Below are 23,981 nucleotides of genomic sequence, written 5' to 3'. Positions count from 1 at the left end.
TTTGACTATTCTCAATATGATCTCAAACATTTCTCATTAAATTCGCCCAAGAGCAAATGATCTGATCTGTGCTATCCACATTTATTTTATAACTCTATCCTCTTACTGGATGTCAACAATTGACTCACTTGTGTAATTATTATAGGTGGAAAGACTTTTAGGACAAACATCTGAGACAAAGTTGACACATAGTTGAAAGATAACTGAGACCTGTGGAACAATCTCCAGAGCAATAAAAGCGTTAGCTCTGAGATTACAATTTACCTCTGGGTAAGTTTTTCGATGTTGAAATACTTTCGTATTTTGTATTTTTGTAGAAAACCTGTTTGGAAACAATATTTTTTGCACACTTCAATTTTGAGAATATTTATGCCTACTGTCATGGAAAAAGCGACATAAAGACGTTTAAAATGAAAACTGATACAATATGTCTAATTTGTTTAGTTGTTTCTTTTTTTACCTGTCAAAATGATGGACAGCATTTGGAATTATCCATCAATGTTTAAAAGAAAAACAAATCTTGCTTGGTTTGCACAACTCCTGGCCCCAAAACACAAAAGCCGCTTTTCCACCATCGGGCTGAACGGTTCTGAGCACGGTAGGGAACGGCCTACACCATCGGCGTCGCCAGGTCATTTTTCCGGGGCTTCAGCTGGAATATGTGTTTATCCTCCATAGTACACACGCTCCGATGTTTACCTCTCACACCGTCGACGACAGACATATCTGTTAAGGACAATCTCCTGATTTCACCACAGTGGAAAAAGAAACCGAAGCCACGTCAACTGGCCCATATCAGCAAGGAACTGTTCATCTCGATGGTGGCAAAGCGGCTAAAGTTGTGCAGATCATTTTGAAAATCACTAGCTAGCGCCAGCAGGTTCCTTTAAAAATGATTAAGCATAGTAATAGAATTTAACCCTTGTGTTGTGTTCGTTCGTTTGTGTTCAAAACACATTTTATGTTCCCGGTCAAAAATGACCGGCCCACTAAGATTGTTTATAAATCTCTCATATTGCATATATTATATTTTTTTAACAACTTCTTTTTTAGTAATTATAACAGGTTTTGTACTCATATTTTTTAATATTTTTATATTTTTATTGATAGAATGATTCAGTTAACTGAGCTAATACCTGGCCAGTAGGGGCACTCCCTGCAGAAAAAATAAATAAATAAAAAATAATTACATTATAAATTAATAACCACTTGCTTGATCTGAACAAAACAGGTGTCATTTTAAAGCTTAGAATCTGGACATATAGCTGTGTGTGCAAACACACATCCACATATGTGCTCATCTAAAGGATTGGGATGAACACTTAATATTTATGTATTTTGTAGTCTAATCCATTCATTTCCATTGGCCGGTCATTTTTGACCGGGAACACAAGTGTAACAAAGTGAAATAAAAAAATATATAAAAGTAAATGGTCCACATTTTTTGTGTCTTCAGATACCATATGTGAACAAATTTACAAAAAGTACAAAAAATATATATATACATGTACGTAAGAAAAAAAAAAGTCATCTGGATCAAAATGACCAGAACACAACATAAGGGTCAAAGGCCAATTTGCATGTATTGGGGGTTCCTGTAGCATTTTTGTCATCTTTATCAAAATACACTTGAGCCACTTAGATAAAACAAAAATATAACCACTACCAAATACCTGAAATAGAAAGTTATCGTGAGTATTAGCATAGAGGAGTTTGACAGGCACGGTGTCTTCTTTCTGTTCCACCCAGTTCATTTCCAAACGTGACTCTTGTCACTCTATTTGTGACCAAATGTTCATCCCTGGCAGTGTCCTAAAAAAGATTATTTTTATCCAGTAATGCCTCCCATCACCCTGCTCTTTAACTCAATGACTTAACGTCTGCTGAGCATCGCACATCGACGGCTTCAGGAACTCACTTCAGGAAATCATGTATAAAGTCAATGGGGTGCCATTTTATCCACAAATTATTGCAGCATCCTGTCTTAATTAAGGTGGAGTCCCACTAAGACCAGGATGAAGCTGCTTCAGTCTGGCAGGTGTTGGTTCGTGTCACAAGCACAAAGGAAACGGAATTAATTAGTGAGGTACACCGCAGCGTTTATTCACTTAAGAACCTTCTTGGAAATGATAAAATGACAGTAGAAACGCCTTTTTTGAAAAGCACTGCAGGGGTTTTGCTCAGTTTCAAGTCAAGATTGGTGTCTAAGATGGTCTATCACCCCTGACAGCATTAGCAACTTAAATAACCTTGTAGAGATATAACTATTCAGTGTATCTTAAGATACAAATGTAACTGACCAAACTTGTCGATCAGATACTCTCATGAAACGACATTGTTACCTGGTAGAAATTGGGCCAGAAGGTGCTGATGGCGAGCTCCACCTCCTGCCATTTCTGAAGCGGCAGTCCTGATGAGTTCCACACCGGGATGCCCAAAGGACTGTTATTCTCTTTAACATAGATGTAGAGCTGTCCGTGGCTCGAACCTTCTCGACTGGCTCCATAATACTGGAATATGACGCAGTGTGTGTCGTTCTCTTTGAACTGAGGGACATAGAGCTGGGCCTTCTGTCCAAGCAATCTTCCAGAAGTGTTCGCCATCATAAACGCCGAACCTGAAGAGATGAAGGACACATTACCAAGGTAAATTACAGATGTGGAAACTCTGACAGGACATGTATCTAAAGTAACATGATATATGGATATTTGACTGTATCAGCACAGTCCAACAATGTCTTGACGTTATTATCGTTCATCCCATAATCATGTTTCATTGTGAACACAAAGCTCTGTGTGTGTTTGACCAGTAGGTCAGTCGGTTTGTGTACACAGGAAGTGACCCAAGCAGCTGTTTAATCTGAAAGAGGAAACTGAACGCATTGTTTTCAGCACAGCAAAGACTGACGCAGACAGACCAAGGTCCCTGGACACGTGCATCAGTTCCTGTGAAACATCAAACTGTCGATGTCCTGCCCATGTTTCGAAACATCCCGTCCATGTAGGAAAATATCCAGATAATAATGTTCAGAATGGAATACTAACAGAACTACTTACTAAATACCGCACAATTCTGCATATTGCATGCTATTTGTTTATTGATTTTAAGCAGAACAGTAGAAGTTACTTCACGATAAACATCTCAAACACTGTTGTCACATGACCTCTTTTGTTGCATGTTTAATCCAGCAATCTGCATCCAATTATGATCTCAGACATAACTAGTTATTGTGCATTTTAAACCCAACAGGCAGTCTGATCACATAATGAGTCAAGAAGAGATGGATCTAGTCGTATATTGCACATTTTGGCAAATTTAGAAGATCGTGCAGGTATTCTATGCAAACGATTTGCTTACTGCGCACAGTATACAGTACATACTACTGCATATATTGAAGAAATAGTATCTAACATATGCACAACAACAACAACACAACAAATGGCTGTTTTGCTTGAAATCTGCTTGAAATGTTTAAACGTGGCCATTGGTTTGGACTGGAAAGTTTTTGCTTTAGTCATGTGCCCTTAAAAGACTCAGTGTGTGAAGTGTTTGCTTGACTAACACAGCTGCTGTAAAACGGATGAAAAACAGGTAAAGACAGGAAGAGTTTTTCTAAAATGGTTAATAAGTAACGTGTGTTTGCTAAGCCATGAAATAACTGAATAAATATAAACACAGTTTCAAGATTTTAACGGTATGAAATGAAATGGTTTGGTTTGCCTTAGTTTTGTTATGGACCCTCACCAGTGTCAGAAATTAGTTCTACACTTAAGAGGCAAAATTGCCCCCCTGGATGTGATTTTCAGGGGCATTTTTCCTTTATAAGGGGAATTATACCATTGTGATACCATTGTGTAAAAATTAATAATGTCTGTTTTTGTAATGTTATCAATGAAGTAATTCATTACTGGGTAACATTTTACAATAAGGTTCCATTTGTTAGCATTAGTTAACTACATTAGTGTGGCAGGGAGGAGGGCTTAATCAGCCTAATCAAACCCTTGAGAGGGATAAAGGCGACCGTTTTATTTTTATTAAAAGATTATTTATATTGTCAAGCCGGTTCTCGCTGCCTCCTTTCCATTGAAATTTGTTACACTGGTGTCGAAATCTGGGAAGGAGGAGGGATGCACCGTAGTAGAGTCCTCACCACTACCATCTACCCCAATTGAGCAGCCGCGGCCATCCACTGGGGGACGGAGGAGCCCGGCCACCTGAGAGCGGAGGAACGGCCACCGACCGCGAGGGGAGGAGGGGCTCCTAGCCAACTGCCTGGAGCAGTCAGGGCCGCTGCCAGGGGTGGAGGAGACCCCTACCTGCCGCTAAAATGTGGCGGGGTCAAGAGAGGGCCGCCGACCGCGAGCGGGGAGGGGCTCCTGGCCAACCACTTGGAGTGGGAGAACCACTGCCAGGGGCGGGGGAGACCCCTACTGTCCACCGAAAACGCAGAGGGGCGTTCCGTCTGCCAGGGGCTGGAGGACTGCCTCCGATCTGCCCGGAGAGGTGCGGCTGTCGTCCACTAGAGGGTGGAGGAGTGGCCGAGTACCAGGCGTATCAGAGAACTGGCGAGTACGTTTTTTTTCTCTCTCTCTCTCTCTTAAGCTGTCGCTCTGTGTTGGCCTTTCCCTCTCATTTTTTGGTTGTTGTTGTTTTTTCCCTCCCCTTGTCACCCTCCCAGGTCTGAAGAGGTGGGGATGACCTGCCGGCAGGAGGGGGGGGCTGGTTCGTCATGCCGGGGGCTCCCCGGCTTGAAGGAAAGGAAGGAGGAGTGTGGCAGGGAGGAGGGCTTAATCAGGCTAATCAAGCCCTCGAGAGGGATAAAGGTGACCGGAGGTGGCAGTTCGAGAGAGAGAGTTACGGGCACCTGCCCTGCATATGTTTGTGTTTGTGTCTTTTTGTTTTATTAAAAGATTATTTATATTGTCAAGCCGGTTCTCGCCTCCACTGAACTTTGTTACAATTAGTTACATGAACTAACGATTAACAATACTTTTACAGCATTTATTAATCTTGGTTAATGCTAATTTCAACATATCCAAATACACTGTTAAAATTTGCATAAGTTTACATTAGTTAATGCACTATGAACTAACATGAGACAGCAATAAACCATTGTATTTATGTAAACTAACATTAACAATTATTAATAGAAGGTGTAAAGTATATGTTGCTCATTGTATGTCCATGATACATAATGCAGTTAGTAATGTTAATGAATGGAGCCATGTTGTAAAGTGTTATCAATTACTGTAATCAAATTACTTTTCATTACATGTCAAATTCTTTTAATAAGATTACAGTTACCGACTTTTCAATTGCTTGAGTTGCACATATTTCTAAAATAATATTATATGAGTATAATACAGCATGAATTATGCAGTTTTTCAGTCCAAGAGGATTTTAATGCTAAAATAATGTAACTAATGACGAATATAAATAATTATTGTAGTATGAGGATTTTTCTTCTGTAGCACACACTCTGATTGGATTGTGCATTCCTTACCATGCAGCAGCATTTTGCATAAACATTTTGAGCATTTTGAAACACAGACAGGGACAGAATTATTTTTTCCCACTATATTCCTCAGTAAAGCAACATGGTGTCATGAAGGATACAATAAAAGCATACAGACGCTGTTAGTCCATTTGCGCTGGGGTTCAAAACCGGTTCAGCTGGAGAAGCGCCCTGAAGAGGGGACGGATCAATAATACGATTTCACCTGCTTGAAACCTGCGAGGGCCAAATCAAAGCTGTAAGTCCTTCATTCTGTGTGTGTTCAGCGGTAAGAGCCATTAAAACACACTTCTGTCTGGCCATTTGTGCCCTTTAAAAACTCTAATCATCAAGATATGCCGCCTGTAAAAAATCTGAAATAAACTATGATGCCACCTCCAAGAAATTATATTTAAAATGTCTTGATTAAAAGTGGAAACTCTGGATTTAACTATATGCATGTCAATTAATGAATCAGGGCAGAAGCTAATTAAAATTGATCATTAATATGTAAAAATGTATATGTTGTAATTGAGTACAATGCTCATCGTTTGAGCTTTGTGTTGCTGCATTTGAACTAAAAAGCTTCCAGTGGTTGTTGGAAATTACTCCAAATTACTCCAATTTATACAACCAAACTCAATTCAGTGCAAAGAAATTCAAAATGACGACCTCCGACATCTCACGTTTGATCTTCTACAACTTTGCTTCATCATTTAGTGTTCTTCAAAAATAATTTTTTGTTAAAAAACTAAGTGATCTTTAAATAAATAAATGCTCATCATTAACTACAGTTCCATCTAAGGATTTTTGGGAAAAAAGTTTTAGCGCATCAAAATACAGCTGATGGAAACGCAAATTATCGCTAAAATTTCACAACTGTCGACATAATATTTTTCCGTTTAACTCTAGCGCATAAACTATGTCGATACTTCAAATGTCGCGAAAAACTGGTTTGGAAACACTTTTTGTTGAGAAAATTGGCATTAATGCAAAAATGTAGTGTCACATGACAGAATTTTCCCCAATCGTTAGCCTGCGTTAATCATGATGACAAGGTATACATCCTTGAAAGCCAATTTATTGTACGTGATTATGGATTGATCTTAACAGCATATAGATCTGATGCTGCAAACATGACACTTCCAGGAGTGCCAACACAAATATCTCGTATCATGCACCGGTCATCAACAAGTACAAGGAGAACAAATGAATGACCACTGTTTGCGATGAATTTAATCGCGGTAGCCATCTGTTTATTTATTAAAGTTGCTTTTACACACCAATCAAAATAATAGACGCAGTCATGGAATTAGCCCACAATACAAAAAAAACATATAATTTCTGTATGGAAACGGCTTAAGGGCAGATTTATTTTGCGATAAAGCAAAACGTATGCGACAAAGTGTTTTTTTAGGCATGACGTCATCACGCACAACACTGTAATCGATAAAAGGCCATTTGAATAGAAACAGGCAGAAGATGGCAAATTTCCTGAATTTTTTTTTTTTTTTACGCATTTTCACTTTGTCGATAACAAAACAGCATGAAAAGTGGATGGAAACTAGGCTAATGTTAAATCTGCAGAAGCTACAAAGACTTAATCACAACAAATGTTCATAAAACCCATAAGAGGCCATCTAAATGCATTCTGTGTTTTCCAAACCCGATCCCGATTCATCCCTGTTCCACACCTGCCTGGATTGGCTGTATATATAATTACGTTAAGAAAAACACACTTCCAACAAGCACTTTACATCCACTGGAGCCCATCTGTGTTATCAGAGAAACACAACTGAGGTCTTGTATCGTGTTCGGTCTTGTCCTGCATGTTTCCTGTGTGTCTAGTCGAGTTTAAAGGCTGAGGTGTCAAATTCCCTCTCGTGTATATGTATACGGCCCATTTCCAGCTCTGAAACTGTTGATGTTTTGTAGCCTGAAGACAGAAATCCTCATCATTCACACTGATATTATTGTTTGAGGATTTTGAAAAACTCACAGCCTGGAGGCGCATGTACTGTAGAAGTGCAAAAGTTGTTTTTGTGTTTCAGTCAAATTAGGATTAATTTGCATTAGTTTACTCAATATATTAAAATTAGGCCATTGTTTATTCACTCTCAAGTCGTTCCAAACCAGTATGACTTTCTTTCTTTGGTGGAAGACATTTAGCAGAATAGTCTGGGGCTGTCAAACTTCAAAAATGACGAAAAAACTACATAAAAGTAGTCCATACAATTCACGTGTAATATTACAAGTCTTCTGAATTTATACAAAATCTTTGTGAGAAAAATTGACAACAAACTAAATCGTAATTTAATAAATATTAATAATATTTGAGAGCTAGGGCAAAAGGCGATATTTTTAGCACATAACTTAAATTACAGTATGTCTTTAGAAGATAGCACACTAGTCATTTGCACTACTTTTATGATATTTTTATGATGTACTTTCAGATTTTGACAGCTCCTGGTCACTGTGCTTTTATCTGGAAAAGAGCTGCATGAATACGTCTCTGTGTTTGCCCCTTAGATGAACGTAAGACTGGTTTGGAAATACTGCCATAATATTCATGTTTGGGTACACTAGCCCTTTAAGTCCTGGAATTTGTAAAATAAACAAGTTTTCCAAGAGCAGAAACAGGTCAGTGATGATCGCACTTCTGTCTCCCTGTAATCGGCAACACTCTTGAGCACTTGCTCTTTCATTACCAACGTCCTGACAGCATTTGAGTCATAGAAGAGTTCAAGGAAAAGGAGCGATTTAACAAAATCACATCTGTAACATGCTCGCTGTATGTGGCCACGGTTTATGCAGTGAGACATTCCTCAACAACTCTGAGAGTTGATTCTCTGAGATAAACGGCATGGATTGTGTGACTGGCAGACAGACAGAAAGGCAATGAAATCTTTCCCAAAAATACCAGTGTTCTCATGAGTTGTTCTGTGAACTTTGGCTTGCACATGAGCATACAGACACACACCCAGAAAACTGGACCATCAAATAAATCTGCTGTTATTCTAAACTGCATTTTGAAAAGTGAATCCTGGTTGTAAATAAAATAACATAAATGGCCATTTCTTTAGCTTCGGGCAATTTCATGTCCAATCGGATGATTTTTATTAATACTAACAAACTATAAAACATGTTATATGAAGGTCTCATTAAAACTGAGTTGGAAACTTCTTACCAGGCCTTCATCATTTATTTTCGGTACTTTTCAAGTGTCTTTTATGGATAAATTTGACTGCTTTAGTCTAGTTCTAATCCATTAGAAAAAAAATACTATTTATTGCATGTTTTAAAAAAAATGATAATTTAAACAGAGTGAAATAAACCATTTCAAAATGTGTGAAACATTTTCTATCAGCAATAAAAAAAGAATTATGACTGTCCCACCTAACTGACACATTTTCCACCACAACATGAGACAAATGTGATGTGAAGTGATGTTTGAAGAAAACTCAAGGGAAATTTCACTTGTGAGCAGAAGATTTTTATCAATCAAGCTGTAAGAGTGTGTATTTAGAATGCATTAAATGTTATATATGTAGTTATTTATCTATGAAATGAGCCTTTGTGAGACATGACCGAGTCGGTCATTTTATATCAAAACCATTAAAAATATAATTTTCGGGCCTGGGTAGCTCAGTGGTAAAATACGCTGGCTACCACCCATGGAGTTCGCTAGTTCGAATCCCAGGGCATGCTGAGTGACTCCAGCCAGGTCTCCTAAGCAACCAAATTGGCCCGGTTGCTAGGGAGGGTAGAGTCACATGGGGGTAACCTCCTCGTGGTCGCTATAACGTGGTTTGTTCTCGGTGGGGCGCATGGTGAATTGAGCGTGGTTGCCGCGGTGGATGGCGTGAAGCCTCCACATGCGCTATGTCTCCGTGGCAATGTGCTCAACAAGCCACGTGATAAGATGCGCGGGTTGACTGTCTCAGACGTGGAGGCAACTGGGATTCGTCCTCCACCACCCGGACTGAGGCAAATCACTACGCCACCACGAGGACTTAGAGCGCATTGGGAATTGGGCATTCCAAATTGGGGGAAACCCACCCCCCCAAAAAAAATAAATATATAATTTTCCATCAGTGTCATTGTAGCGTGGAGGAGGGCGGGGCCGGGCCGGAATGACGCACGCCTAGACCCCAATCAGCCTGATGAGGGCAGCTCAAGAGAGAGAGAACTACAGGCAGCTGCCCTGTATGTGTTTGTGTGTCTTTTTAAGTTTATTATTAAACTATTATTTATATTGTCAAGCTGGTTCTCGCCTCCTCCTTTCCCTTATAACCCCTTTACACTGGTGCCGAAACCCAGGAGGGAGGAGGGATGCCCGTCGTAGAGTCCTCGACACTGCCGTCCACCCAGGGGAGCGCCGCTGCCATCCGCCGGGGGACGGAGTAGCCCACCCACCCGGATGAGGGGAACGGCCACCGTCCGCGAGGCGAGGAGGGACTGGACTCCCCGACTGCCTGGAGTGATGGAGCCGCTGCCAAAGGCGGAGGAGTGCCCTGCCGGCCGCTAGAATATGCAGAGGGGTCGAGGGAAGACCTCCGTCCACGAAGGGAGGAGGGAATCAACTCCCTGACCGCCTGGAGCGGTAGGGCCGCTGCCAGGGGCAGAGGAGTGTCCCCACGGGCCACCAGAATCGCGGAGGGGCTCCCCGGCCTGAGGCAACGCAGGGAGGATTGTAGCGCGGAGGAGGGCAGGGCCGGGCCGGAATGACGCACGCCCAGACCCCAAACAGCCTGATGAGGCGAGCGAGGGATAGAGGCGACCGGAGAGGGCAGCTCGAGAGAGAGAGAGAGAGAATTATGGGCAGCTGCCCTGTATGTGTTTGCGTGTCTTTTTGTTTAAGTTTATTATTAAACTATTATTTATATTGTCAAGCCGGTTCTCGCTGCCTCCTTTCCCTCTAACCCCTTTACAGTCATTTTCACCACAAATTCCATTAAACATAATACAGAATTTGAGATGTGCTGGGAATGACATTGTGGTGGGAGAGTTCATTGTGCAGTCATTGAGAAAAGCTCCCGCAGCATTTTGTTTTCTAATGCAATGACATTCAGACATTTTTAAGTGTGACTCAAATTAACAAACAGTTTTTGTGGCCACTATCTGTATAAATATGCACACTTTCTCTCTCTGTTCATTATTCAAAGCTGGACTTTAAACTCTGATGGCAGACTTAATATTTACCAACTTTTATGAAACAGATCATGCTGTCAGTGGGTGTGTTCACTCAATCTGGTGTCTGTCTCAAAGCTCCACACATCTTTTATCTTTCAGCATGATCATCAAAGTGTTCTGCTCTTGTCTGTGACTGTGTTTACTGGTCAAATGTGTATTTGATGGTGTTTAAAACACCACAGAAATCTGTTCTCTCTTCGTTTGTTCTCTCACGCCACCTTTATCTTCAAGCCTGCTTTGATATCTGTTTAATTCTGTCATATCCAGCAGCGAGTGACAACGCATGACAAGCAACCAAATGAGCCATACTAACTTGAAGAATGTTAAGACAATAAAACACAAGGTCACATCTTGAATTGAGCCAATTAACGGGAGCAAACTGAACTTGTTCACCTGACCAGCAGTTTTTGTTTGTAGGGGTTTTTCATTCATCACAGTAATTTCAAACCTCTAACTGAGTTTTAAAAATTGTGTGTTTAATTTGTCCTACAGCGATTTTGCTCCAGACATGAATGATCCCTCAAGTGTTGAGGAGAGATGTGCTGTTACTTTACTAACAAATCACACTGACCATTCTCACCTGGTTGAGTACGATAAAACAGATTTTTTTTTAAATGTTATCGACTTATATTTAAAGAAGGGACTTAAGTCCCTTGCAATCACCCAGAAGTGCCTAGAAACCACCTAGCAATCACTCAGAACACCATAGCAACCACCCAGAACACCCTAGCAACAACACCTAAATCACTGGGGAACCCTTCCACCCACACAGAACACCCTAGCAACCACTCAGAACACTCTGTCAACCACTTAGAAACCACCCAAGCAACCACCTAGCAATCAACTAGTACACCCTAACAACCACCAAGAGCACCATAGCAACCAACTAGCAATCACCCAGAACACCCTAGCAACCACCTACTAATCACCGAGAACACCCTTGCAACCACCTTGCAATCACCTGGAAACCCTTGCAACCACTCAGAACACTCTAGTAACCACTGAGCAACCACCCAGACCACCCTAGAAGCCACCTAGAACACCCTAGCAACCACTTAGAACACTCCAGCAACCACTTAGCAATCACCCAGAATACCCTAGCAACCACCTGGAGCACCCCAGCATTCACCCAGCAATCACCTAGAACACCCTTACAACCACCATGCAATCACCGGGAAACCCTAGCAACCACCCAGAACACCCTAGCAACCACCTAGCAATCACCCAGAACACCCTAGAAACCACTTATTAATCACCCAGAACACCATAGCAATCACCGGGAAACCCTAGCAAACACCTAGCAATCACCGGGAAACCCTAGCAACCACATAGAACACCATAGCAACCACCATGCAATCACACAGAAACTCTAGCAACCACCCAGAACACCCTAGCAACCATCTAGCAATCACCCAGAACACCCTAGCAATCACAGGGAAACCCTAGCAAACACCTAGCAATCACCAGGAAACCCTAGCAACCACACAGAACACCACAGCAACCACCATGCAATCACACCGAAACTCTAGCAACCACCCAGAACACCCTAGCAACCACCTAGCAATCACCCAGAACACCCTAGCATCATGTTGAGGAATTTTTGCCCTTGCAAGCACCACTTAAATTTTCTTCTTTTTCTCACTCACTGAGAGTATTTTAAGCAACAACAAACAGGCAACACTCATTCAAATACTGCTTTGATATTTTTAGGGCAATTCTAATGAAACATTTGAGCATGTAATAACACAAACTATCGAATCCACTCTTAGTGGGCTTCTCTAACAGCTACTTTGTGAAGTTTTTTAAATTCTTTCTCCAGTCACAGTAACTGGAGCACTTTAATGAGGTGCTTTTCTCATGTTACATCAGCGTTCGTTCCATCCGTGATCTTACAGTACATTGATCTTTGGGAATGATGGTCAGGCAGACATGGTTATGTTTGGCCTACTGTACAATGTTACAAGTTCAAACTGAATTACAACAGCAGATTTGTCCTTGTAAATGCACCTTCTAGGTTCATTATGGTTTAGTAGTTGTGTTAATGTACTCCTCTCTCTCTGGTGCACATATCAGATGTCAGTTTCGAGGTGATGTTGAGTGGAACGTCTCCTCAGATGTGCCTGAGAGCTCTCAGCTCCACTTGTGTCTTACAGAAAATGCACTGTAAGGTAATTGCGCTTGCATTGCGTCTAATGGACTTGGCAACATCTGCGTTTGAGACACCTGTCCTGTGCCATGTGTGTAACTCATTAGACTGACTAAACTGTTTCTCTTCATCTGTGGAGTAACGGCAGCACTCTGTTGTTGATTTGTGTGTGATGTGCATTCAGCGTCTACAGTCAGTTTCTTGAACACACCGCTGCTTGTGTAGATGACACTGATATCACTCACAGTAGGATACACTGTAATTTCTCCAAGCAAACTTAAGTCTTATCTGTAAATTGGCAACAATGGTAACGCAATGCATAGTGGACATGGAAGCATGGTAATACCATGGTTTTTTCCCCCATATACCATGGTAATACCATGTTTTCTAAACATATTATCATGGTAATACCATGCTTTTTCAGACAAATACCATGGTATTATGGTAATACCATTTTTTTTGGGGGGGGATTACATATACAATGTTAATACCATTTTTATGATATAGTACCATGGTAATACAAATGTAGCATGATTATGTCATATAGTACCATGGTAATACCCTGTTTTTCTGACATGGTACTATGATAATACCATGTTTTTTTGACATGCACAATGTTAATATCATGTTTGTTTGTTGTTGTTGTTGTTGGACATGTACCATTGTATTATGTTTTGTTGGATATATATGATGGTAATCCCCTTTTTTTGGAAATGTATTATGGTAATAATTGTATTTATTTATTTATTTTTGGAACATGTACCATGGTAATAATGTGTTTCTTGGACAAATAACATTGTTCTAACTTTTTTTTGGCAATACCATGCTTTTTAGAGAAATATCATGGTAATATAATGTTTTTACATGGTACCCTAGTAATACCATGATATTCTTTTAAGTAACTTGCAATAATATGTAAATACCATGTTATTTGAATAAGTCATAGAGTACAACGGTATAGCTAGAAATACCACTGTATTACTATCTGATACCATCACTGTACCATAGTACCACCACAGTACTTTTTAGAATGGGTGGAATTGAACTTCATCAACAGTGCCTTCATTAAGCCCACCAAAGTCTCCCAGATGTCCGGTCTGAAGTGGATTAGCTCGTTTGTGGAATTGATTTGCACCTGAAATGAAAGATCTTGCGGTCTGTTTCCTGGAGCTTCTGATCATTTCCTGTGGCTGATTCTTATCAGAGGCCCGACGGGACTGCACTGTGCGAGAAACCATTTAAAGAGGCTCAATCTGCGGTTTACATCAGAGATAAACACAGAGTGCCACTGCAGTGAGCTCGGTGACCTTTACCCCCGCTGGCATCGTTAAAGAGGAAACATCCTTAGGTAAGGCTCTCTCTCTCCACTCTGCTCGAGTATCGCTGCGATTCCCTGTGTTCACTTTCTCATCCCACGATGGTTAACGCCACCACAAAATGCATCCGTAATTTGCGAACTATTTTGAAAGCATAATATGATGTGATTGTTTTAGTGCCATCTATAATTCACTCGGCAGGAACATTTGTTTTTTTTTCTACTTAACAATGTGCCGTTCAGGAGCAATTAAGAGGAAAAGGCTTTTAAATGTGACTGGTGCATTTCCATAAAGGGCAGCGCTTTGAATTTGCATAAAACACATGCTAAATGGTTTTTACTGTTCAATGTGAGGAAAAAAATAAATAAAAGCGCAGAGAGAGGGAGCGATTCTATCTCTTTAGGTTATTATAGTGTCTGTAAAGGCCATACAGGTGCATTGGGACTTTAAAAGTTATCAAACACGGGTCATACATGTCAAAGTCTCCAATGTCAATGTTATTCCTGAATGATCTTGGAAAAAAGTAAAGAATATGCTTTGGTTTTTTACTTTCTTGAAAATTAAATGTTCATCGTTTAACAATCGTGAGGCTCTTGCAACTGCATAAACGTGCTTTATTTCAGGTTAATGGAAAATGCTGTTCTGCTCACTGCATGTTTAAAACAGTATTTTGCAAAAAGGAAACACCAGGCCTAATTCAACCGGCAGACTTATATATTTAAATGAGATAAATTATTTTAAAGATTTAGAATGCAGCAAGCCAATCGCGTTTCCTAAATGTGTCGTTGGTCTCATCTCACTGGAGATGATATTGTGTGTAAATGGCGCCCCGCGAGCCGGTGTAATCGCTAATGAGATTTCTGATCTGTTGGGAGGAGACAGCAGCTTTCACTAAACACATGGATCAATGAATCTCTAACATAAGAACAAGTGATTAATCAGAGCAGGTTTGTCAGACTCCACCGAGAGAATAAACTACAGATAAGATGCAGAACGAGAGCAGCAAAATGTAAGGAAAGCTAAAACACTTTATGTGCTGCAACAAAACAAGACTAGATTTTGCTACAGCTGTGTATATGTATGTTTAGAAACAAAAGATTATTTAAATTACAAGGCCAGAGACCAGAAACATCACAAGCTAATATTTTGTGAATTTTGGAACATTGGTGGAACATGCTTTTACATCAACGAAAGTTGGTGTACAGATGTAACAACATTGAAGAAGATGTGCTGTCCTAATTTAGAAGCGCTCTTCATCAACTGTAAGCCTTTCTACTCGCCACAGGAGTTTTCCTTGTTCATTCTGGTGAGTGTGTACATCCAGCCACAAGCATGAGTGAACGCAGCATTACAATAGCTTTACAAAATCACTATTCTGGGAGATTTTATTAAAGCTAACCTCATCCGTATACTGCCAAAATACAAACAACACATCACATGCCCCAACAGAGACACAAATATACTGGATCACTACTACACAACATTAAAGGATGCATATCGCTCTGTCCCATATGCAGTTTTAGAACTCTCCGATCACTGTCTGGTTCATCTTCTCCCGACCTACAAGCAGAAACTAAAATCAGCTAAGCCTGTAGTAAGGACTGTAAAGAGATGGACCAATTAAGCAGAGCTGGAACTACAAGCCTGCTTTGACTGCACTGATTGGATTGTTTTTGAAACTGCAGCCACAGACCTGGATGAGCTCACAGACACTGTGACATCATATATCAGTTTCTGTATGAATATGTGCATCCCTACTAGGACATTGTTATCATTCAATAACAAAAAAACATGATTTACAGGAAAACTCAGACAGCTTCATCATGCCAAAGAGGATGCTTACAGAAGTGGGGATAAAATCTTGTACAACCAGGCCAGAAACACACTTACTAAGGAAATCAGAGTGGCTAAAAGAAGCTACTCTGAAAAGCTGAAAAAACAGTTTGCAGCCAATGATCCCGCATCTGTGTGGAAAGGCCAGAAAAGCATCACCAAGTACAAGACACCTCCCCTTCGCTCTGTAGAATCAACAAATGGGTGATGACCTGAATATGTTTTACTGCAGGTTTGAAAAGCCCAGTCTCATACCCCTCCCCCCGCTCTGATCTTCACTTCACACACACACCAACACCTCCTGGAACCCCTCTTCCCCACTCATGTCTGTGAGGAGGATGTGTGCCAGGTCTTCCAGAAACAAAAGACTAGGAAAGCTTCAGGCCCAGGCGGTGTCTCACCTGCCTGTCTGAAAGTCTGCGCTGACCAACTGGCCACCATCTTAACACAGATCTTCAACAGATCACTGGAGAAATGTGGAGTTCCCTGTTGCTTCAAATTCTCCACCATCATTCCGGTCCCCAAAATCCCAAAATCACTGTCACCCTCACATCTGTGGTTATGAAGTCATTTCAGAGACTGGTATTGGCCTACCTGAAGGACATCACTGGACCCCTGCTAAACCGCCTTCAGTTTAATTACCGAGCAAACAGGTCTGTGGATGATGCTGTCAACATGGGACTGAATTATATCCTGCAACACCTCGACAGACCTGGGACTTATGCAAGGATCCTATTTCTGGACTTCAGTTCAGCCTTCAATACCATCATACCTGATCTTCTCTCAACCAAACTGACCCAGCTCTCCATGCCCAACCCAATCTGTCAGTGGATCAACAGCTTTCTGACAGATACACAGCAGCTAGTGAGACTGGGGAAAATCACATCCAGGACCCTCACTATTAGCACTGGTGATCCTCAGGGACGCATTCTCTCTTCACTACTCTTTTCCCTGTTCATGAATGACTGCACTGGAAAGGACCCCACTGTCAAGCTCCTTAAGTTTGCAGATGACACCACGGTCACTAGACTCATCCGCGATGGTGACGAGTCTGCATACAGACGGTAGGTTGAACAGTTGGCTGTCTGGTGCGGTCACAACAACCTTGAGCTGAACACGCTCAAAACAGTGGAGATGATAGTGGACTTCATTCCCTGTGTACGTAAGCACACTTGGCATTAAAGCTCATTCTGATTCTGATCCTATAGACAGACTGATGGACAGACAGATGATTAGGCCGATAGACAGATAAAACGATAGAACGATAGCTCAATATATATCTGCAACAGACAGACAGACAGATAGACAGATAGACAGACAGACACTGTAAATAGAATACTTGTGCAATATTTATACAAACATCACAGAATCACAGAATATTAGCCTGTGATGTTCTGATGTCTGGTTCAGTTGTAGCGAAACTAAAAAGGAACATGTCTAGTATTTATGTCCATTTTTATACCAATGTATGTAATTGAAAATGCAAGTGATTAGTCATTTGTTCGTGAACAAGGAGATAGACTTGCTTCAGTTCATAAAGAATCGCAGGCATTGAGCAGCACTGAGATCTAATTAAACACCGTTCATGAGAATTCAATGTTCTATGTCATTCACTGCACACCGGGTGAGTTCTTTCTTCATTAACAGAGAGTGCAGAAACCATTTCAGTATGTATAGACCTGTTCAACCCATAATGCTTGTGTGTCACAGAACTCACTGATTGTGTATAACTTAGACATGCTCTTGTAGAAGTACACAATTTGCCTTTCACTTATCAATTTGGCATCTGTGACGATCAATGCAATATTGTGCTGTTGTAACCTTGCATTATTACTAACACATGCAAATGTACAGCACGTACACACTCACACAACCAATTTGGTTTCAGCTCCCCAGGCGAGCCGCTGATGAGTGTGTTTGTTTAGAATTAGATGCAGCTTCATTTCCAATTTCCCCATGTTGGGATTAGCGCAAGGCGTGGGGTCTCGGCAGTCCCGAAACTGGACATGGTCGGGCGAGTTTATTGATTAACCTTCAAGTGTAAAGCACTCTGTAAAGTGGAGGTGGGCTCATTGGAAATGGGATTTGAGGAGGTGGATAGCGAACTGTATGTACGCCACAGGGCATCTCAGGTGGGTTCCGTCTGAGGGAGGCACCTGCTAAAAGAGCTGATGTTCATTTTGATGCCCATGTCAACCATGTAAATAAAACATTGAAGAAAAATCCCTCATGACCTCTGGAAGTTTGCTCTCAAGGATGATGGGTTGATTAACAATGACTTTAGTGGATTTTGGCCACTTTAATGGGAAACTAGTACAGGTTCAAAAATCGCTAAAACACCTTCAGTATGCAAATAAGATCAGGAAGTGTCGATAGTAAATATACATTTTTCTCCAAAAATATCTAATTGGCTAAAAATGGCTCTTTGTGAGTGCAAACCCTAAAATTACTGTCAAAAATCCTTATTCAGAAATCGCAAACAACTGGAAAACTCATGGAAATTCATTGCTCAAAAGGTGTGTGGGAACCCTGTGTATACAGTAAAATTGAATAAGTATTTGCACTGTAAAGCTGTAAAAATCACAAACAACTTAATGCCGGAAACATTGTTTGCTCCCTCATTAGACTGATGATGTTTCTTTTACTCAAATTGGCTAGGAACCTTTCCAGCAACCAATCAGCACTCTCTTAAATGACTTGCAGGAAATCATGTCTAGTCTCCAAGCTGATTAGCATTAGCCAATGGTAGTGCATTTGGCACTGTGGGTAAGGGTGGCGTTCACTCAAAGACAGCTGCAGCGTTCATGCATTGCCTGGCGTCGCTCTGTGAGCACTCTTTATAGTGTCGTGTGATAGCAGTCTGTGATGGCGGTTTGATTTGGCGGAAATACACAATTAAAGGACACCTGTGGCATGAGCGCTTGGCACTGGCCAGCGGGTGTGCTGTGGCTCTGCCAGCCAACCTTTCCTCTGCCATGCCAACCTGAACTACCACTAACACACATCACTCTCTCCATGCACTCATGTTAAATGCATGCCAATTTATATATTTTGTGCTGGAAACACAATTTAATATAATTATTTGACAACTAGGCTTAATTTATAGAATTTTTGAAAAGCACTGAAATACTGATCTGTTTCTCACCCACACCTATCATATCGCTTCGTGAAGATAAGGATTAAACCACTGGAGTCTTATAGATTACTTATATGCTGTATATGTGGTTTTTGAGCTTGAAAGGTCTGGTCACCATTTACTTGCATTGTATGGACCTACAGAGCTGAAATATTCTTCTAAAAACCTTCATTTGTGTTCTGCAGAAGAAAGAAAGTCATACACATATGGAATGGCATGAGGGTGAGTAAATGATGAGAGAATTTAAATTTTTGGGTGACCTATCCCTTTAATATTAATCCAGTTTTACTGAAGATGATATCAAAGAAGAGTTAAGACAGGCCGGTATTTTGATGAAAGTGAACATGACTTGAGCATTGTTCACTGTTGATGTGCACATGAGGGTTTAACGCCTCACTCTGGTTTAAAACTTTTGGCCTCATCACATCTCATGACATTATCAACATCAGCAGCTCATCTAATTTCATTTCCCTCAGAGTTCATTCTCCTCTCATGACCTCCTCTGAATGGCTCAAATACACAGCGACTGCAAGTTTCCTTTGATTAGGTTGGAAGCGCTTTACCTGTAAACGTGATGGCTTCACACATCGTTTTTTAAATGTGAGAGCATTATGGGAAGGAAATGGCATTAATGTGATCTATCAGGTCATTTAACGGTAAAGTCACGCGCAGAGCGTCCGGAGCTAATCAGAGTCCAGCGGCGGCAGGCATTCCGAGGCATCCATGTCATTTGCGGTAATGACTACCGCACTCATTATTCCCTCAACTTCAGGTCTTGAACTCTGAAATCATTAATGTGCTTCTCAAGATGAGAATCTGTTCTATTATAAATCCACTTTCAGTTCTCTGTTCAGTCCATTTCCATCTACAATATTACAGACATGAACTCTAGATTAAATGTTGTGGGAAGGAGACGATGAATGACTAATGTTTGTCTCTTTATCTTCTATTATACACCCCATGAAATCAAAATAATTGTTTTGTGTATTTAGCTCATACCTGTTAGTTTTGAGGTCATCTATATGCTAGCTAATGTACTCCTTAAAGTTGACAAAAGTTCTTACCGTGCCAGTTTTACCGTGTAAAATATGAGAAAATGATCACGTCTGTCAGAAGAAAGAGTGACTGATGCAAATGTTCTCTCACACAGAGACACAGCGCTAGATCTCAAGGTAAGAAACAACATAATTCTGCTATTTTACAGTACCGTTGCCTCTCATAAGGAAAAATAGGGGCAATTTAGTCTTTTGTGCATGAATTGCTCATCTCAGGCATTCGATTCCTGACAATTTTGGAGGGTTTATTATTTATTTTCCCCCAACTGTTTCATTTGATGATGTGTCGGTCTCTACACAGATGGCACATGAACATCTTCAGCCCTTTGTTTTTACTCTAATGGCTTCCATGAATTATGTGAAGCTGTCTGCCAGATATCTGCATGCCACCATCTGCTTCCTTTCAGGGCAAAAGCTTCCTGTGGATACAATAAGACTAGAGTGAGTGTTTGTGTGTGTGTGTTTCTGATTAATTTGTCATTGTGTTTTTGTCTTATTGTTGTATAAACTACTGTAGACTACTACTAGTTTTACTGGGACTGAGAACTTAAAAATGAAAATTCTGGGGGTCTGGGTAGCTCAGCGAGTATTGACGCTGACTATCACCCCTGGAGTTGTGAGTTTGAATCCAGGGCGTGCTGAGTGACTCCAGCCAGGTCTCCTTGGCAACCAAATTGGCCCAGTTGCTAGGGAGGGTAGAGTCACATGGGGTAACCTCCTCATGGTGGCGATTAGTGGTTCTCGCTCTCAATGGGGCGTGTGGTACGTTGTGCGTGGATCGTGGAGAGTAGCATGAGCCTCCACATGCTGTGAGTCTCCGCGGTGTCATGCACAACGAGTCACGTGATAAGATGCGCGGATTGACGGTCTCAGAAGCGGAGGCAACTTCTAGAAAACGCCGTTCTAGTGTAGATGAGAGGCATAAACATAGCAAAAGCTATGTGTTTTCAAATGAAAATGTATCGGGGTGGCCATAGCCTCAATAATGAAATAATTGTAATTTACGGTTGAACTATCTCTTTAAGATCAATTAAACTGAGCTTCACTTTTATGTGTAGACGACACGGCCAAACTCTCTCCTACAAACAACAGCCCTGTTTCAGGGGTAATCCTCTAAAAGGGTCACATCCTCACCTCTCCATCTTAAAAGGCCACAGACAGGGCCGGAATACGCAACGCCTAGTCCTGAAGTTTCCTCACTGGATTTAACCTTCAGTAAAGGAAATCTCAGCTTTTCTCCCTGATTCGATTTCTCGTGTCCTCTCGGCGTGGTGGGCGTCTCCTCTCTCCAGTACCAAGTGGATCACTCTCACGCTTTTAGACACTTACAGACACACACGTACGCCAGCACTCGCCGTGAATCCAGGTGGGAGAAGAGAAAGAGGCATAGAATAAATAAAAAGAACTTCAGCTCGTTTACGCTGGCAGCTTGTTCTTTGATTTGTTCAATTTGAGCCGGTGATAACGAGATGTTTTTCAAACTGCTGTGAAGTCACAGTGTCTCAATTCTCTCTCTCCACCGAGGACTCTCTTTCAACTTCATCCATCATTGTCTTATTAGCCGGTAATCTAAAAATTTTCACCAGCAATTGTACAGCAGCACGAGACGGGAGGCGACCAGATGTGGCGGCCGCTTCACCCGTAATGATTTCTCGTTAGTGCTGGTGGATAAAAGCGTCTCTGTACTGGATACAGTTATTACGGTTAAAACGATTGGACTCTTCAGAGAGATTATAAATAATTGCCTCGAGACGTCAGGTAAGCAGTATACCGCACGGCATCTACGCAAGAGACTTAAAAACCTTTCTGTCACTCATCTGTGGGATAATTACAAAACATGGGCCTTGGAAACGACTGAAAGCATCAAGCAGTCGTTTAAGAGAAATAAAATCGCACACACAACATCACATGATTATGTCATCATGAAACGGCATTCACAACCCATTTTAGTTGTGTAATGTGACATATTTCTGAGTGATACAGGATATTCAACGGGAAAAGGGCAGGACTTTATATTGTCCATGATGAACTGATTGGATGGTGAAAAGTGTGTTTGCCATGTTAGAATGAAGTGAGAGCTGAATGTGAGTTTGAGGTGAATTGTGGAAGACTAAAACACCACCGGGATGCACTTTTAAGGAATATTCCGGGTTCAATACAAGTTAAGCTCAATCGATGGCATTTGTGGCATAATGTTGATTACAACAAAAATTTATTTCCCCTCATCCCTCCTTTTCTTTAAAAAAAAAAAGCACAAATGTGTGTTCCAGTGAGACACTTACAATGGAAGTCAATGGGGTCAATCTGTAAACATTAAAATACTCACTGTTTCAAAAGTATAGACACAAGACGTAAACAATATGTGATTTTAGTGTGATACATTTCTGTGTAAAGTTATAGTCAATTTTACAACTTGGTTGCCATGACGACATAACGCCGTAAACCATAAAACCGCCATTTTGACCAAATCAGTGAAAAGAACCTACTCAAAAATAAATAAATAAATAAATAAATAAATAATTCACTTACAAATCAGACATCAAATTTTAATGCCCATTTTGTGCATAGGCAAAGTTTATACATCAGGCCCCTGTGCCGGCGTTCTTACCATGCAATACGTGCAATGGTCGCACAAAATTGCACAAAAAGCAGAAAATAACACGATGGTTTCAAGTCTCACGTGAACACGTTTCTCTTAAGTTGTCATATTTTTTGAGTAAGCTGATTTTTGCCAGTTATCAGCATACTTCTGTTAAGGAAAGTCATTTCAGAGGTGGAGCGAGTTAGTAACATTTTGATGAAAGATTACCCAAAAAAAACGTGCGAGGTATAACTGTGTGCAACTCATGTTGCAGAACACAACGTCCAGGTATCTTAAAGTAATGTTTACCACATACCTAATTTTACTCATATATCCAAAACTGCTATTATAAAAACCCATAGGAAAATCCTGAGGGAGCCCGTGGCTCTAAAATGCTAAATGTGATTTTGGACTACATCCTGAACAGCTCTATAGAATATTAATTCTGATTTCACACTGGCATTAATCTCACTGAAAAAGCAGTGAATCGGTTTTAAAACTGGGCTGATTTGTTTTGTTTTTTAACCTAGTGCTGAAAGCTTTAGCTGCAACGATTTAGAAGCTAACAAATCACTCCTCAAACAAAGAGTCGAGTCGTCCCAGCATGCACCAGTGCCCCGTGCAGCGCCGCAGTCTTTCAGCATCGTTCTGTTTCAATCAAAACGGCCGAACAGCATCTCAAGCTGAGCGCCATAAAGACATAATGTGACTCAGGCTTGTTTGCAGGTATTGTGAGGTCTCGTACGCTCCAGCAGATACAAGCCATAAATTGATACAGTGCCATAAATGGATATTTAATTAATACAGCGGTGAACAGGGCGAGTGGGATGAAATAGCACCACAGCGCCTCGAGAAGGAGTTTCATTACGCTCGTGTCGAAAGCATTACCGTGGGCCATAATTTTCCACAGCTGCACGGACACTGAAATTAAACGGCCTGCCTCTGGGCTCCGTTCGCCCATCAGAGACGAGAACTAGACGCGCAAACTGGAAAATCAGACAAATTTAACCAGGCTCACACGACTTGATCGTACGCACAACACCAAATGACATACAGACACAGATGTGGGTAATAATGTCTGATTCAATTCAGCAATATTCTGCTCTTAAAGGGATATTTCACACAAACATCGCCATTTACTCTTGCTCATGCTGTTCCAAGCCCGTGTGACATTTTTTCTTCTGTGAAACACAAAAGGTGAACATATTGAATAAAGGTTAAATCATA

The 23,981-nt window shown here is 41.0% G+C and overlaps 1 protein-coding gene across 10 annotated transcripts in view; it reads right to left on the bottom strand.

Annotated features, from left to right (window-relative positions):
- The window catches only part of LOC127434615 (receptor-type tyrosine-protein phosphatase mu-like), a 316,778-nt gene that overhangs the window by 190,147 nt on the left and 102,650 nt on the right, over window positions 1-23,981 (bottom strand). For all 10 annotated transcript variants that reach the window (XM_051687456.1, XM_051687457.1, XM_051687461.1 and 7 more), the window contains exon 3: window positions 2,343-2,617. In XM_051687456.1, the coding sequence (XP_051543416.1) occupies window positions 2,343-2,617 (275 nt within the window). The remainder of the gene's footprint in view (window positions 1-2,342; window positions 2,618-23,981) is intronic.

This window comes from Myxocyprinus asiaticus, chromosome 44, assembly GCF_019703515.2.
Source record: "Myxocyprinus asiaticus isolate MX2 ecotype Aquarium Trade chromosome 44, UBuf_Myxa_2, whole genome shotgun sequence".
NCBI classification, from domain to species: Eukaryota; Metazoa; Chordata; class Actinopteri; order Cypriniformes; family Catostomidae; genus Myxocyprinus; species Myxocyprinus asiaticus.
Note: the sequence above shows the minus strand (reverse complement) of the source record. Positions and strands in the feature narration are given on the sequence as shown.